At 39.1% G+C, this 17,566-nt stretch overlaps 1 protein-coding gene across 2 annotated transcripts in view; it reads left to right on the forward strand.

Annotated features, from left to right (window-relative positions):
* Nucleotides 1–12,145: 12,145 nt before the first annotated feature.
* Nucleotides 12,146–17,566, forward strand: part of BTLA (B and T lymphocyte associated) — a 36,875-nt gene continuing 31,454 nt past the window's right edge. Inside the window, exon 1 of one of the 2 annotated variants that reach the window (XM_003261812.3) lies at nt 12,146–12,406. In XM_003261812.3, coding sequence (XP_003261860.1) covers nt 12,319–12,406 — 88 coding nt within the window. In that variant the 5' untranslated portion in view covers nt 12,146–12,318. The remainder of the gene's footprint in view (nt 12,407–17,566) is intronic. The other variant, XM_003261813.3, reaches the window with a different exon arrangement.

Here is a 17,566-nt window from a genome sequence, read left to right on the forward strand (position 1 = left end):
CTCTCCCAAAGAATAAAGGTTCTTATCTTTTTTTTTTTTTGAAATCCTTATCACTTTGGTCAAATGAATGACTTATTTTACAATGACCTGTGATATCAAGTGTTTTAAACCTTTGATATTTGACAAACTTTCCAAAATCAAATTAAAAATTATGTATTTTTCTGACCTAATTAATCCTTTAAGATATTAGGTTCCCTAAAGTCCAAAAATGACATAATTTGGCATATTTAGTATAAAAATTACACAGGAAGTGTTGTCAAATATGAAATGGTGTTTGGTTTCGTTTGGGCTGTAGTTGTATAACTGTGTTATTGATATGTGTTCCAAGATCATGGGAAACTCCTATAATTCTGATATGACTTGGTATACATTATCAGTAACAGTTATAATTGTTATGCTAAATTATCGTGTGCCACAGAGGTAACTTATTTCCTTGTCAATTGTGTCTTTGACTATGGCTGCCCTAAAACCTTTTGTCATCCTTGGACAATTGTCGTCTTGTTTGGGTCCTCTTTAGAAGGTGGTTCTACTACTACCACGGAAAACCTTGGTTTTTGTACTACCTCTTTTCTTTCCCTGAAGTCAGAAGAATCAGGGCAGATATAGAAGGAACACATAGACATTTTTCATTACCCAGGGTGGTTCAGCTGGATATAGATACTAGGAAACTCGTCAGTGTTAAATGGCTATTTTTTTTATTTCAATAAGTTTTTGGGGACCAGGTGGTGCTTGTTTACATGAGTAAGTTCTTTAGTGGTGATCTGTGAGATTTGGGTGCACCCATCACCCAAGCAGTGTACACTGTACCCAATGTGTAGTCTTTTATTCCTCATGCCCCATCCACCTTTTCCCTGGAGTCCCCAAAGACCATTGTATCATATCTTTGTTGTTGCATCCTCACAGTTTATCTCCCAATTATGACTGAGAACATATGACGTTTGCTTTTCCATTCCTGAGTTACTTCACTCAGCATAATGGTCTCCAATTCTATCTAATTCTCCAGAGTCTTTGACCTAACTTTATATTTTATGTGTATTTCCTTTCTTTACACAGAGAATTGGAAAATAATAATTCTCAAAGACATAGCAATTGGTAGAAGTAGATGATTTCACAATTACTTTGTTCCACATTACACACATAGTGGTCTTAGCAGAACATTATTTATTTGAGGCTTTTTAAAAAATTATACTTGTTAGTATTCTCCTGCTTTGATTTTCTTCATAAGGAGTTTCTGTTAACCATATATTAAATCTTCTTGGTCTACTTTCAATATTTGTTACTTTCAATCCTTTTTATCTATTCATTTATTGTGCATTTTTAAAAGTCTCATTTTCACCTTCTCTTTTTATAAAGGCATTATCTGTTGAGTTGAGTCATTCTTGTGTTCCTTATTGTTTAGCCTTTGTTTGTAAAATGAGTTTCTTTATTTCTAATTCTCTTCTGAATTGTTGCCTCATTTTGAGTTTTCTGGATTCCAACTTATGTTGGAACAACTTATGTTGTTCTTTCATATCTTGTGTTACTTAAGAATCTATTCTGTGGACATGTCTTTTTGGCATGCTTTCATTGTAGGAAAATTATTCTGTTCTTTATTCTCTTTTCTTTTAATAACTTTGTATGGGATTTGACCTCACCACTTTCCTGTTTCTTAGTTTTTTCCAAACTTTTAGAAGGAGGAACGACACAGGGTAGTTTTTCTACTTTGAGAGGGCTCTGTTTTATGTTTTGCTTTTTCTCTTTAGAGAGTTAAAAAAAATATAGTAGCTTGCTTTTTGAACGGTTTTTCTACCTTTTAATAACTCTTTCTTTTCTTTATCTTTATTATTACTATTCTTTTCTATTTTGATGCCACTCCCAGCAATTTCTATACAGTGTTGGCTCCCTGGGAGGAAGCCATGGTGGCTTAGTTTTGAAAATTTATAGAGGCTGGAACACCCCTCCCAGGTTCAGCTGCTGAACCCATTTGGCCCACTGTGTGCTGCAGTGAGTTCCTCTTAGCTATTTTGAGGGTTCTCTTGTTCTCAGCTCTGTCAGATATCCCATTGCATCCCTCTACTTCCTTTTGCACAGAAGTTGTTGTATGCAGACTTATGCCTATTGGTAATTTGTCTTCATCTACTTGTATATTGTGCTCTGTGACACACTTCATTACCTGTTTTTTTTTTTTTTTGTAAAAATTATTCATGAGTTTTTGGTTTTGTTATATAGTTACCCTATTTATTTGGATGTGAGTATTTGGCAAGATTTAAAAACTATGCTGCTGCCACCATCATCTTCTCAAAATGAACAGTGAACTATTGAATCATATTAAGAATATGAAAGTTTTCTAAAATATTTTCTGTTTCTTTTAATACATCGCTTTCCAAGGGAGAAAGTTTTCTGATTCTTCAGAATTGTGTTTCTCTTTTACTATAGAGTTAAAAAATACAGTGGCTTGCTTGTTGAACTCTGCATCTCCCTTCCACACTTATATAACCTTTTCTTGTATATAAACATTAACTTCGCATAGGCCCTGTGATTCTTGTCCTGTCTTCCTTCCTTCCTCTCTTAAAACAAAACAAAAGCTAAAAAAAAAAAAAGAAAAAAAAGTGTTTGTGCCTTTTGCAGCAGATGGTGGCTGATCCCCACCTCTATCCCTCACCTTCTCACTTTGCTGCACACTTCCTAATTTCCAGTTGCTGGCACCGGCATTTCTTTTCCTGTGAGCTTTCCCTGACTACCAGAGCTTGCTTGACTTACCTGAGTAGCAGGCTGAAGTGCTAATGCTATCCTTGGAATCGGTCTTCAACTAATGACTGATGAGAGGAGATGTATGCACTTGACAGAGTAAAGAAAGACTCACCCAAAGATGTCCACAACCTAATCCCCAAAATCTAAATAAGTTGCCTCACATGGCAAAGATACTTTCCAGATGTGATTAAGTGATGATCTTGAGATGGAAGCTTATGATAAATGTAAAACTCTTCTTCTTCAATCCAAACTTGAAGAATTTGAGCACGTACCTCCATCAGTCTCTCACCAAACTCATATCAAGTTTCATTTTAGACTGGGTTCCCCCAGAAACTACCCCCCAATTCAAGGACTTGAGTGTAAGTAGTTTATCTGGAGGTGTTCCTAACACAATAGGGGGTGAAAAGGTTAGACAGGAAAGAGAAGAAAGCTACTAATAAGTTTGTTTTCTAGCTGTGGATTACCATTGTTGGATAAGGCACTTAATCCCCACCTCCAGGACTCTGAGAGCCAACATTAAACATACACTTCAGGTATCCCATTCAAGGGCTGAGGGATTTTCCAGATGGGCTCAATCTTATCCTATGGGTTCTTCCTTAAAAGTGGAAGAAGGAGGTCATAGTCAGAGAGAAATTTGAAGATACTCTGATGCTGGCTTTGAAGATAAAGGGGACACACCTTCTATTTGCAAAGGGAGGCAAATGGCCTCTAAAAGCTGAAGAGGAAGAGACAAGGAAACAGATTCTCCCATGGAGGCTTCAGATGCAGCTCTGCTGTCACCTTGAATTTGTCCCAGTATGACCCATTTTGGACTTCTGACTTCCAGAACTGTTGTATAATAAATTTGCGTTAAGCCATCACATTTGTGGTGGTTTGTTACAGGAACTCTAAGAAACTAGTAAAATGCATAAATGTGCCAACTCTCTCAGCCCTTGAGTGGGATAACTGAAGCCTATGTTCCGTGTTGGCTCTCAGAGTCCTAGAGGTAGGGATTAAATGCCTTATCCACCAATGGTAATCCATAGCTAGAGAACAAACCAATTAATAGCTTCCTTCTCTTTCCCGTCTAACTCTTTCACCCCTCTTCTATGTTAGGAACACCTCCAGATAAACTACTTGCACTCAAATCGTTGAACTGGGGGTTGCTTCTGAGGGAACCCAGTCTAAAACGGAACTAGAGATGAGTTTGGTGAGAGACTGATGTAGCTACGTGCTCAATTTCTTCAAGTCTGGATTGAAGAAGAGTTTTATATTTATCATAAGATTTTCTAGATTCAAGATGCAATAACACAGGGGCAGGTGGGAAGTGGGATGGAAGACTGAAACTCAGGTGGTCATAAAACATAGTCTCTATCTTTATTTCAATGCTTTTTAAAATAAGTGATTGTAGCCGGGCGCGGTGGCTCATGCTTGTAATCCCAGCACTTTGGGAGGCCGAGGCAGGTGGATCATGAGGTCAGGAGATCGAGACCACGGTGAAACCCCGTCTCTACTAAAAATACAAAAAAATTAGCCAGGCATAGTGGTGGGCGCCTGTAGTCCCAGCTACTCAGAGAGGCTGAGGCAGGAGAATGGCGTGAACCCGGGAGGCAGAGCTTGCAGTGAGCCGAGACTGTGCCACTGCACTCCAGCCTGGGTGACAGAGCGAGACTCCATCTCAAAAAATAAATAAATAAAAATAAAAAAAATAATAAAAAATAAGTGATTGTGTGTGTGTGTGTGTATGTGTGTGACAGAGGGATAGGTGGCAGCGGGGAGAGCATAAAACTGTGGAGTTCAGATTTCTGCTTTGTGAGTCTCCAGAAATGAATCTTAGGGCCTTCACTGCCAACAAGGCCTATCAATCAATCAGGGGAGGGACTTTGAGATAGATACAGTAGGTCTGCTCACTTTATACCAGGGTTTCTCACCTTGCACCGTTGACATTTTGGGCTGGATAATTCTTTGGTGTGAGGTCTCTCCTGTGCATTGTAAGATGTTTAGCAGCATTCCTGGCCTCTACCTCCTAGATGCTGATAGCACCCCCACACCAGGTGTGATAAGTAAAAATGTCTCCAAACATTGTCAAATTTCTCTGTAGGATAAAACCACCCTTGTTTGAGAGCCACTCCAACTCCAACTCCTTTTTATCTTCAAATCTTCTGGGACTCTGGAAGCAGGCAAGTTAAAGATCACATTCCCCAGCCTCCCTTGCAATTGGGAGTCTGCATGTGACAGCTTTTGAGCACACAGCTGGGTAAGACTTAGAATATGGTGTGGACATCATGAGGCATGTGACTTTTCTGACAGCACTGTCATGGAGGTAATTTTTTCTAGAACAGTATGGGTGAAGGTTTAGTCTCTGACTTCATAGGAACTGAGCACAGAGGCAGCAGCATGATTTTTGCTAATGCAACTCTGTTGGATAGTTGGACATTTCTCCTTGCTGTATTACTTCTCACTATATAGCATCTAAGTTCATTTTCTGGCACTTCGAGAAATTTAAAATGACTCCTTTCTCATTAAACTAGTCAGAGACTACTGTATGAACTAGTCATTTTTATCAGGACTGTGTACAGAGTATATCATAATCTAAATTGTGGCTTTGGTTTCATGGAGGAAGTAGGGAGAAAGATACTAAGAGTTTGAATTTTCAGCCTGGAAAGCTAGTGAACATAGTTATATGGTGTTAAACAATCCTTACATGGCAGAACCCATGCTGACTAAGCCTGAAACATTAACCAAAATGTTAGGATGAAGATGAAAATCAACTCAAACTAGAGGTAGAAGGAATAGGACTTGGCTAAGAGAGGCTATGGGCCTGTGGTCCACAATCTAAGTAGGCTGAGCCTTCAGTAATTTGGTATCTTGCAGTTAAAAAACTCAACTATGATATTTACTCAATGAATTAAAAACATATGTCTCCCCTAAACATGCACAAAGATGCTTACAGAAGCTTATTCATTATTGCCAAAATCTGGAAGCAACCAAGATGTCCTTCAGTAGATAAGTGAATAAACTATGGTACATCCAGATAATGGAATGTTATTAAGCACTAAAAAGAAATGAGCTACCAAGCCATGAAAAGATATGAAAGAAACTTACATGCATATTACTAAGTGAAAGAAGCCAAATTGAAAAGGCTACATTGATTCCAACTATATGACATTCTGGGAAAAGCAACACTATGGAAACAGTGGTTGCCAGGTGTTAGGGTGGAGGGAGGATGATTAGACAGAGCATAAAGGATTTACGGGGCAGTGAAACTATTATTTATGTTACTATAACAGTGAATAAATGTCATTATACATCTGTCAAGATCCATAGAATATACAACATCAAGAGTGAGCCCTAATGTAAACCATGGATTTTGGGTGATGCTCATGTGTTAACATAGATTCATCGATTGTAATAAATGTATTACACTAATGCCAACTTTGATGGTGAAGGAGGCTGTGCATGTGTGGGGGCAGGGACTATATGAGAACTCGGTACTTTCCACTCAATTTTGCTGTGAAAGCCACTCTAAAAAATAAAATTTTTTTATTTTACCAGCTGCTTCCTTACCCCAATTGTAAAACTGTAGCCTTAGAAGGAGGATAAGTTTCTGACCTCAAGTTCTCTTCCAAAAAGTTCTATAAGAGTTCTTTGCCTGACAGTGGGAACTCACTCATAAAGAGAAGATTCAGAATTGCCTTTCTACCAAGTCCTATTTTAAATAGTCTCAGGATAGCTATCATTATAACGTGAACTGGAGGCTGGGCAGAGCATAATGGCTAGTAAATCTCTTTGGCTTGAAAAATCCACGACTGCACAAGTTCTTTAACTGCGGTTATTTGTGCACAAAACTTACTGAAAGAGAATAGACAGAAATCCTACCAGATGTTTGAGAGAACTCTATGACTATTTTGTAATAGACTATGTTAAACACCAAAACTCTACCTGGACCCTAACTTGCACAACCAGGAAATAGAATGATGAAGCTGTGTATCCCCCAAAGCCATCTTCTCTAATGCCCACCTCAGCTGTGATCATCAAGGAAAGGGAGCTAGTGTAGTGGAAGCTATGGATGCACCATTCAGATCCTCTTCAGGACTGAAGAATTTATTTCCCCAAGCTGTGGGGAGTGTTCCTGGCTAACAGCCCTCAGCCGTCAGTCTTGTATGGGAATTTTCCACTGCTGAAGAGAAGTTCTTTGCCCAAAAGTAAACCCCCTTTCCTGGAGACAGCCTGCATCCAATGACTGGTCATTGCAGGTATATAAAGTCCCAACCTCCTTGGCCAAACTCAAACTATAAAGGATCAACCCAGGTTCAGACCTTATTCTGCTTTGCTGAGGCCTTTGCTGAGACTGTATGACATCCTGATGTCTCCCTTTACCCTCTGCTGAATTCGGTTCTCTTTTCTGCCTCCACGCTTAATGATCCCCAGTGCACACCCTAATAAACTTCCTGCATACTAGTCTCTGCCTCAGAGTCTGCTTCCCATTGAGCTTTATTTTCAAAAACTAGAAAGACCTTCCAAGGATCAGAGGCTGGGGCTATTGCGTGGGCTAAGAAACTTCACCCACTGCTGCAGCAGGGCACCCTGGCTATTGACCAGTGGCTACCTATGTTTCTTGTATTCCCTTTTCTGAATAGGAACATGTGTGTGTGTCTATGTATTATTTCCCTAACAACTGAAAATTAGTCATATTGACATTTTAGCCCTTAGCTTAAAGTAAGTTTCTAATAGGGACCATTGATGCACCATGGCCTGGAAAACATCTTTGCAGAAACTTATGTGACTATCTTCTTCCATTTGTGCTGGTAAGACAATATACCTTAAACAGTAATTTTTGTTTGTTGTTTGTTCCTTTGTTTTTAAAGACAGTGTCTTGCTCTGTCACCCAGACTAGAGAGCAGTGGCACAATCATAGCTTACTATGAAAGCTGGGTAATTTAGAAAGAAAAGAAATATATATCTCACAGTTCTGGAGAGTGGGAGGTCCAAGATCAAGGTTCCAGCAGATACAGTGTCTGGTGAGGGTTGCTCTCTGCTTCCAGAATGGTGCCTTCTTATTGCCTTCTGACAGCAAGGTGGAAGGGGGCAAAGAGGGATGAATGCTGTGTCCTCACATGGCAGAAGAGACGGAAGTGCAGGCAGCTCTCCAAAGCCTTTTTTAGAGTTGGGGTCTTACTCCACTGCCCAGGCTGGAGTGCAGTGGTACGATCGTAACTCATTGCAGCCTTGAACTCCTGGGCTCAAATGATCCTCCTGCCTTAGCGTCCCAAGTAGCTGTAACTACAAGCACATACCACCATATCCAGCTAAGTTTTGAAGTTTCTTGTAGATACAGGGTTTTACTATGTTGCCCAGGCTAGTTTCGAACTTCTGGCCACAAGCGATCTTCCTGACTTGGCCTCACAAAGTTTGGGATTACAGATGTGAGAGCCACAGCACCTAGCCTGAAGCCTCTTTCTTTTTTTTTTTTTTTTATTTTTATTTTTGAGACGGAGTCTCGCTCTGTCGCCCAGGCTGGAGTGCAGTGGCGCAATCTCGGCTCACTGCAAGCTCCGCCTCCCGGGTTCACGCCATTCTCCTGCCTCAGCCTCTCCGAGTAGCTGGGACTACAGGCGCCCGCCACCATGCCCGGCTAATTTTTTGTATTTTTTAGTAGAGACGGGGTTTCACCGTGGTCTCGATTTCCTGTCCTCGTGATCCGCCTGCCTCGGCCTCCCAAAGTGCTGGGAGGTGAGCCACCGCGCCCGGCCTCCTGAAGCCTCTTTCATAAGGACATTAACTCCATTCATGAGGGCAGAGCCCTCATGACCTAATCACATTCCAAAAGCCCCTATCTCTTAATGCCATCATTTTAGGGGTTAAGTTCTAACATAGGAATTTCAAAGAGACACCCACACTCAAACCATAGCAGTTTTTATCAAAATGGGCTAAATATTATTCAGTTGGAATTGATTACTGTTATATAAGAATTTGAACTATGAATACTGTATTATTTCTTCATCTGGGGAGCCCAATTGTCCTAAAAGTGAGGCTTCCTCACTTTATTATGTTTTATTATTGCAAATAATACTTCACTCAACAATCAAACATTGCTTATGAAATTTTTTTAAACACTATAATGGAAATGTTGGGTGCATATTACTTGATTTTTAGTTCATAAGACATGGATCCATGAGATGCTACATATAGACCTAAGGCCCCTTTGCAAATGTTTTTGTAATTTGGACCATCTTTAAGCTACACCATTCCTCTGCTAATCAAATCTTTATTATGGCATTTACTTTAGAGTCTTGATCTCTATGCAACAATGACTCCCATTAGCAAGTAGACATTTTCAACTTGCTCCACCATCATTAAATTTTGGCTTATTAATACAGGGTTTCTTGGTTCCAGAATGATTATAGTTGCAATTTACTGATTACTCTGCATATATCACCTCAGTTAACCAACAAAACAGGTATTGTTACTATGTTTTAAAGAACTGGAAAATGAAATGTGGAGCAGATTTGGTTCTCTGGAAGCAAACATAGATAGATTAGGGATCAACAACTGTGAAAGGAAGGGATCAGAGGAAGAAACTGTGATGTAGGCCTAATATACCCTTGGCAACTCAATTGGGAGCTCTGAATCAAGTATTGCCCATCAGCTTCCCATGTCAGTTCAAAATGGCCAGAAATCTGTACACTTTCCTTGCTCCATCATTGGATGCAAGCTGTCATGGGAAAGCATGACCTTGGCCAAGGTGTGTCTCAACTGAGCAGACCTGGGAGAAGTTTACAGTTGGACGTACTCTGCCTATTGCATTCCCCCCATCTAAGAGCAAACACATCCTTGAAGAGGGGATCTGAGAAGTGCATTTCTGTGTCTACTGCAGACTCTAAGAACATAGAAATTCTATGAAAGTTTCTATAGCTAGTAACTGAAAAAGCTTTGATACCACATATGTGATTCAAAAGCTTATATCCCCTGCCAACTCATAATTGGTTTCTAAATATTCCTTCAAACTAGTATATCAAAATCACCTTTGGAGCTTTCTAAAAATAGGGATATCTGGCCTTCACCTTGTGAGATTCTGATTCAATGGAAATGGATAGGATTAAAAAATTCCACCAATTTTATAAAAAGTGTCCAGGCTGATTATAAAATACAGTAATGTATAGAAACTATTGCTTACGATAACATTAGTGAAAAAATGACATCAAATAGAAAAATGTCAAAGATTTTAAATGCTGGACTACTTTTACAGTAAAGCTATGGAATGTTTTTGGGGAAAGTTAAAAAGATCAGAACCAAGATTCATCTCTTTGGGGTTGTCTAACATCAGGGGCAAGACTTTTCCAGGATCCTGTGTCGTGTTTTGTGATTGCTGGTTCTCTGATCATCTGGGGGAGAAATATTGCAGAAAGTATAGCTGCTTCGTCATTCATGAAAGCAACTGAGTCTGCAAGTGAACTGAAAAATTTGCCCTCCAAGTAGTTCCTGAGATGTTTTCTAAAGAGAGTTTGAAGTTACTAAATTCTATTTCCTTTTTGTCTTTCAACACAAAACTGATTAGACGTTCATTTTTAAAAATTGTTTCAATATGTAATGCAATCGCTTTCAAGAATGTAGTAAACTCTTTAAATTTGCAAATATAAATGAAAATTGTAATTTTGGGATCAAACAATATACATAATTATGATGGGATTACAAAAGTTATAAGCTTAAGGCAAGATTGACTTGTTACTGAGATAATAAACTTTTGAGTCTGGCTTCTTTCTAGAACAAAGACAGGAGTGAGATTCAGAGGCAAGGTTTTATCTACAGTGGGACACTCAGGACTCTACCTGTGGAGGGATAAAGAGCTAGGCATGCTAATAAAAGCAAGAAATATATAAATCTTTTAAAAATACATTAGATGCCACATAAGATTTTTTCCAAATTTTGTCTAATTAGCATGGACTTTTTTATATGAAAAATATTTAATAATGACATAACAGTTTTAAGCTGAGATAAAGTTAATATGATCTCTCTCTGGTTTGGGCTTATGTAACCCATAAGCCATAAGGTTATGGCTTTTGACCTCTGGGCCATTTTAAAGGGACAATGAGCCTTGCTTCAGCTGCCTCAAGAAGCTTTTACTCTACTGTGAACACAGGAAAAGGAAGGAGGTGTGAAAATACTGCATTAATATTTCCCAGGATGTTTATTTGATTAGCAACAGAAATTCTAAAAGGCTACGTGTACCCTCTCTGTATTATACTATATTATAGGACCAACACTAAAGGTGGATGTGAGAAAGTCATAATACTGGTTGAATGAGTTCTTTAAAATCAGCAATAGCAACTCATTCATCATTCATCTCCAACGACAGCACATTGTCTATTTGACTCAATAAATACATGATAACTGTTTTTTAATTTTAATTTACCCTTGGCAACTCAATTGGGAGCTCTGAATTAAGTATTGCCCATCAGTTTCCCATGTCAGGTCAAAATGGCCAGCAATCTATACACTTTCCTTGCTCTTAAAACTTTCCTTGAACTTAAAACCATTGAAGTTTGGCCTTGGAATAAAATCATCAGTCTCTGAGGAAAAAACTTATATAATCGACTTCTGTCAATGATCACAAATGCCACAAATCTAGGTCTCTCACTTGGAGTCTCAAATGGCAGGTGAATTTGATTAGCTCCTATGACTATAAGCTAAGCTAATTATTACAAGTGGTTGTGGAGAAAACAGTCCTATGGTGGCCTGTGCTATCTGATCTTGAACTTTTCCATTTCTTCCTTTACTGTTTCTATTCTACTTCATCGAGACAACAACTGCATGAAGAATGTTTAAAATGGAAATTTCCTTTAATTGATATTCAAGATCTCCTTTAGATTAGAACTTTATTATGTAGAGAGAACATGTAGCCAATATTAATGATGATCTTGTTCCATTGATATGTATCCACAGATTAAAGACGGCTGCTCTTCCTTCTTCTGTTGAGGAAGTGCTTCCTGTCACTCATTTTCTCCATAACCTCAGATAAATCTTCACTGGTTTAATGACAATAAGCATCCTCATCTTACCATGACATGTACAGGAAAAAAAAGAAACCTAAAATCTTTTACATAAAAGAAGTTTCATAATCACAAGCTGTCACAAAGGGGAAAATGTATACTTACCATTGATAGTTTTACCATAAATTTCCTGACCTTAATTTGATTAAAATCTCAACTTAAAGACTGCAACAATATAGATTTCTTTAAAGCTTAGTTGCTCATTTCACTGAACGCTGAGTGCAGGAAAAACCTCAAGCTGGGGCAAAAACATGGTAGAGCGGAAGGAGAAGTTAAGGACTGAGCTGCTTTGTAGATCAGAGTGTTTGAAAGTGAACAGCCAACCTGACAAGAAGCAAAACCACAGAACAGAGTACCACATCGTCTTTCTGTTCACTTTGTTTCACAAAATCATCCAGGCTCTTCCTACTCTCCTCTCTTACCACCTCTCTCTTCTTTTTTTTTTAGTTATTTCACAGATGCCACTGGGGTAGGTAAACTGACCCAACTCTGCAGCACTCAGAAGACGAAGCAAAGCCTTCTACTTGAGCCGTTTTTCCATCCCTGATATGTGCAGGAAATGAAGACATTGCCTGCCATGCTTGGAAATGGGAAATTATTTTGGGTCTTCTTCCTAATCCCATATCTGGACATCTGGAACATCCATGGTAAGGCACCTGCTTAGGTTATTTCTGGTTTTATTTCTCAGGGGGTCTTGGAGGCAACATTTGCCCTTGCTGAACTTAGTATGGTGTAACGTTTATACTAAGTGGGTAATCGTAGATGAAACCAAGCAGTTACATTTGCTTACCGAAGACATCGTAGAGCATAAACCAAATTAGAATATAGTATTCACCTGCCTAATCATAGGCATCACATCCATAGCTTGGCTGACTTTCTTAAAAACATGTTGATGGTAAGAAAAGAGAACTGAGTAGATGTTATAAATAGTTAAGTACAAATCTATCACTACTTCTTGCAAAAATGCTCTGGCTGCCATACTGATAATGAATAGATAGCTCATTCTTTCCAAACTGAGTGCAGTAGAGTGTTGCAGTGCTCAGTTGGGTAGGACAGTTGTTGGATAATCGGAGTTATACATATCTCCATGGTTACCCTCAAATAATATTGCCTCTAAATAAAATCTCTATACTTGCTTCATTGGGATGTATACCTTGAGAATACCGATTGAGAAAATGCTACAAAATATAGGAGCAGAACTTTTCGTCATTGCTTCTATTTTGTTGAAAGGGAATGGTTCCTACTTGGTTGTCAATTGAACACAGAAAATAAGTTGGATTCTGCAAAGATGATATTTAGCCACCCCTGCAAAGACTTTATGCAGGCAAAAAAAAAAAAAAAGGCAATTTCTTTTTTGTTGTAAAGTCGCTTCCTACCTTATATTGACATAGGAACCCACATATTATCAAGAGGAAAAACCTATGAGTGGCTCATCAGAAGCTTCTGATTTTTCAGGTTTTTTTATTTTTTTGAGACAGAGTTTTGCTCTCGTCACCAGGCTGGAGTGCAATGGCGTGATCTTGGCTCACTGCAGCCTCTGCCTCCCGGGTTCAATCGATTCTTCTTCCTCCTGGGTTCAATTGATTCTCCTGCCTCAGCCTCCCTAGTAGCTGGGATTACAGGCACCTGCCACCACGCCCAGCTAATTTTTGTATTTTTAGTAGAGATGTTGGATAACCCCAATTATCCAACATCTGTCCTCCCCAACTGAGCACTGCAACACTCCACTGCACTCAGTTTGGAAAGAATGAGCTATCTATTCATCATTAGTGTGGCAGCCAGAGCATTTTTGCAAGAGATAGTGATAGATTTGTACTTAACTATTTATAACATCTACTCAGTTCTCTTTTCTTGCCATCAACCTGTTTTTTAAGAAAGTCAGCCAAGCTATGGATGCAATGCACGTTGGGCAGGCTGGTCTGGAGCTCCTGACCTCAAGTGATCCACCTGCCTCAGCCTCCCAAAGTGCTGGGATTACAGGTATGAGCCACCATGCCCAGTGATTTTTCAGGTCTTAAATATTCTGTCTTATTATTCCCTACAAGCACACATTTATCAGTTTGGCTACTGCAATTTTAAATTAGAAAATCTGACCACTGAGGTTCTATGGTAAGTCCATCTATAATTTTAAACTGTGTAGTTTGGAATATGTCTCTATGATGCCAGGATGCCACACAACTAAATGCGAAGTCAAAAAGTCTTTAGTTACCCAAGCATCTTTATGTTTGTAAGTATCTAGTATTAAGTCAACTAGGTGCTTAGATGGTTGACTGAATTTTCCACCTTCCATCAGATGCTTACCGTCACATAGCTACAACTGGAGTCAAATATTATTAAATCGATTTCTTCCCCATTTGAAGGATACATAAACTACTCTCTATGAAATGAAGAACGATGAGTTTCAGTGCTAAACCACATTGATGGTGGGTTATGACATTTATTTCTCCCAGTGTGCAACCTAGCATTTGCAAAAGTGAACCTGGGTGTTAGAACTGGGTTAATTTACTGGCTCTGCCACTTACTGTATGGCGTTAAGTCTCTTCTCTTCTCTTCTCTTTAGTTTCCTCACTTGTACAGTAGAGATAATAATTGTACCTAAATTATGAGGCTGCTGTGAAGACTGTAAATGCAATAATATGGGTAAAGTGCCTAGCATAGTAAGTGCACATATTAAAGCGCAATAAATGTTAGTGGTATTTTTCCTAAATTATTTTCACCATGGAACCTCCATGTAATTAAATGAGAATTATGTTTTAACATTATTATTTAAAATAGTTGAGTTTTTAAAATTAAAAATAAAATAAATAAGTACAATATGTCTTGCAATATATTTAGCCCAAAATATAGTGAATCAAATTATTCAGAAAATGAAATATGGCTGGGAGCCATGGCTCTCGCCTGTAGTCCCGGCACTTTGGGAAGCCAAGATGGGTGGATCACCTAGGGTCAGGAGTTTAAGACCAGACTGGTCAACATGGTGAAACCCTGTCTCTACTAAAAATATAAAAGTTAGCTGGGCGTGGTGGGAGGTGCCTGTAGTCCCAGCTACTTGGGAGGCCGAGACAGGAGAATAGCTTGAACCCAGGAGGCGGAGGTTGCAGTGAGCTGAGATCACACCACTGCACTCAAAAAAAAGGGGAAAGACTTGAGTGAAGTGCTGGTCAGATACATACCAGTTGATATAATGGATTGCAGCAGCAGTTGCATTAAAGCTATAGGTTAAGAGAAGGAACATTTGGTGAAATTTGTTCTCCCAGGCAGAGCTGATGGCTCCATTTCTTAAAACCACATTAACTACCTTATATCTTGGGGATTTCCTGTGATTTATTTAATTGCTGAGTTCTTTACAGTAACACATTTTCAAAGTGTTTAAAGATAGCCTTTGAAGATTTTTCCCCCTACTTCAAAGCAATGTGAGATCCCTGTCCTTGTTCCTAGGAGTGAGGCTGCATATATAATAAGGCTGGAAAAAATGTAATGTTCTCTACAAACTTCCTGTTTAAGGTCCTTCTTTATTACAAAACTATGCTTGCTTACTTTTTGTGTTTCTCCAAAAGATTAGAGAAACTTGCCCCTCAGCATGTGGCATACAGTTTCTGTCCTGATAGAAGTAATAAAAATGTCAACACATTCCCTTCATGGGTAGATCATGCTGGCAAGAACTAGACTGCAAGTGGAAGTGTCTCTGTCCATTGTCTGCCCTGTTGTCCTGGACCATTTGTCTGAGGCTGCCCTAGACCCTAGTTCAGTTGAGGATCAACCAAGGATTCCACCTTTAGGCAGGCAAGAACACTGCAGTTAATGTCTGGGTATTTCCTAGCACCATTTATGATCCAGAATAAAGGCAGTTGAACTGTTTGATTGATTACTGGTTATTGTGATTTTTAAAAAAAGCAATCCTAGTCTGGTTCAGTAAGGGAAGGACACCTGTATTCTGGCTCTTTTGAGAATACAGTGGTATTCTCAAAGGACCAGCTTTTAAACACCATGTTCCACATCCCACACAGATTGTTTTGCTCTACCACAAACTGGCCATATCTTTGGGTCAAAAAAAATCATTCCTTGATGTTCAGGTTTTGTAGCACAGTATCTTTATAATGCATATTTCTATGGCTTCAGCTATTTGTTCCTATTGAAATGTGCATATGGAGGAATGCTAGAGATAGAGATCTGTCTTCTGCCAAGTGCCTATGTATTGTTACAACAATGCCTGCCATATATTAAATAAATGTTTAGGAATGCATTCTGTGGTTACAGGACTTCTTGAATTAAAGCATGAAAAGATTAACCTTGTGCTCATTGCAGCCTTGAACATACTTTTCCTATCACAGGGAAGTTTTTAAATTTCTTGCTTCCTCTGTCCTACTACCAAAGTTTCCTCTATTGTAAAGTTGAGGTCAAAACTATTTATCTCGCCTCATTGGGACTTTCCTACTTAATTTCCATTATTTGTGAGTTTCATCTTTATATAGAGTTCAGAATTGTTAAAAGAAAAATATTTACAGGCATTTGTAATGAGGTCCAAAAAATAATCATTTTCTTTGTTCCTTGGAGAAGCTGTGTGGTATAGTGGCTAAGATCAGGGACTCTAGAGCCAGACTGCATGGATTAGTATCCTATGTCTGCCATTTAATGGTTTTGTGACTATAAAATCTCTGGTTCTCAGTTTTCTCATCTAAAAAAATGGGAGAATAATCTTATAAGGTTGTTGTGACTATTAAGTGAATTAATTCCGTAAAACACTTAGAATAGTGCATGGCATGCCATTAAGTGCTGTGTATATTTAGCTAATTTTTTTTCTTTTAGTCCAATATTTCATTAGTTTAATAGTCCCGTTAAAGTAACATTGGGTGACAATTGGGAATCAACCACAAATAAAAATTTGGAGTTCACAAAAGTCTTCTATAAATTACTCTTTTTTTTTTTTTTTTTTTTTGAGATGGAGTCTTGCTCTTTCACCCAGGCTGGAGTGCAGTGGCGCGATCTCGGCTCACTGCAGGCTCCACCCCCCGGGGTTCACGCCATTCTCCTGCCTCAGCCTTCTGCGTAGCTGGGACTACAGGCGCCCGCCACCTCGCCCGGCTAATTTTTTGTATTTTTAGTAGAGACAGGGTTTCACCGTGTTAGCCAGGATGGTCTCGATCTCCTGACCTCGTGATCCGCCCGCCTCGGCCTCCCAAAGTGCTGGGATTACAGGCGTGAGCCACCGTGCCCGGCCTTATAAATTACTCTTGATATTATTATCTACTCTTTTTTTTTCTTTATTTCTTCTAAAAAAGGAAAACAGGATACATGTGCAGAACGTACAGGTTTGTTACATAGGTATATGTGTTCCATGATGGTTTGCTTAACCTATTGACCCATCCTCTAAGTGCCCTCTCCTCTCCTCCTACTCCCCAACAGGCTCTGGTTTGTGTTATTCCCCTCTCTGTGTCCATATATTCTCATTGTTCAACTTCCACTTATGAGTGAGAACATGCAGTGTTTGGTTTTCTGTTCCTGTGTTAGTTTGCTGAGGATGATGGCTTCCAGCTTCATCCATGTCCCTGCAAAGGGCATGATCTCATTCTTTTTTATGGCTGCATAGTATTCCATGGTGCATATGTACCACATTTTCTTTTTCCAGTCTATCATTGATGGGCATTTGGGTTGGTTCCATGTCTTTGCTATTGTAAATAGTGCTGCAGTAAACATATGTGTGCATGTGTCTTAATAGTAGAATGATTTATATTCCTTTGGGTATATACCCAGTAATGGGATTGCTGGGTCAAATGGTATTTCTGGTTCTAGATCGAGGAATCGCCATA

The sequence above is a fragment of the Nomascus leucogenys genome, chromosome 21 (assembly GCF_006542625.1).
Source record: "Nomascus leucogenys isolate Asia chromosome 21, Asia_NLE_v1, whole genome shotgun sequence".
Lineage (NCBI taxonomy): Eukaryota > Metazoa > Chordata > Mammalia > Primates > Hylobatidae > Nomascus > Nomascus leucogenys.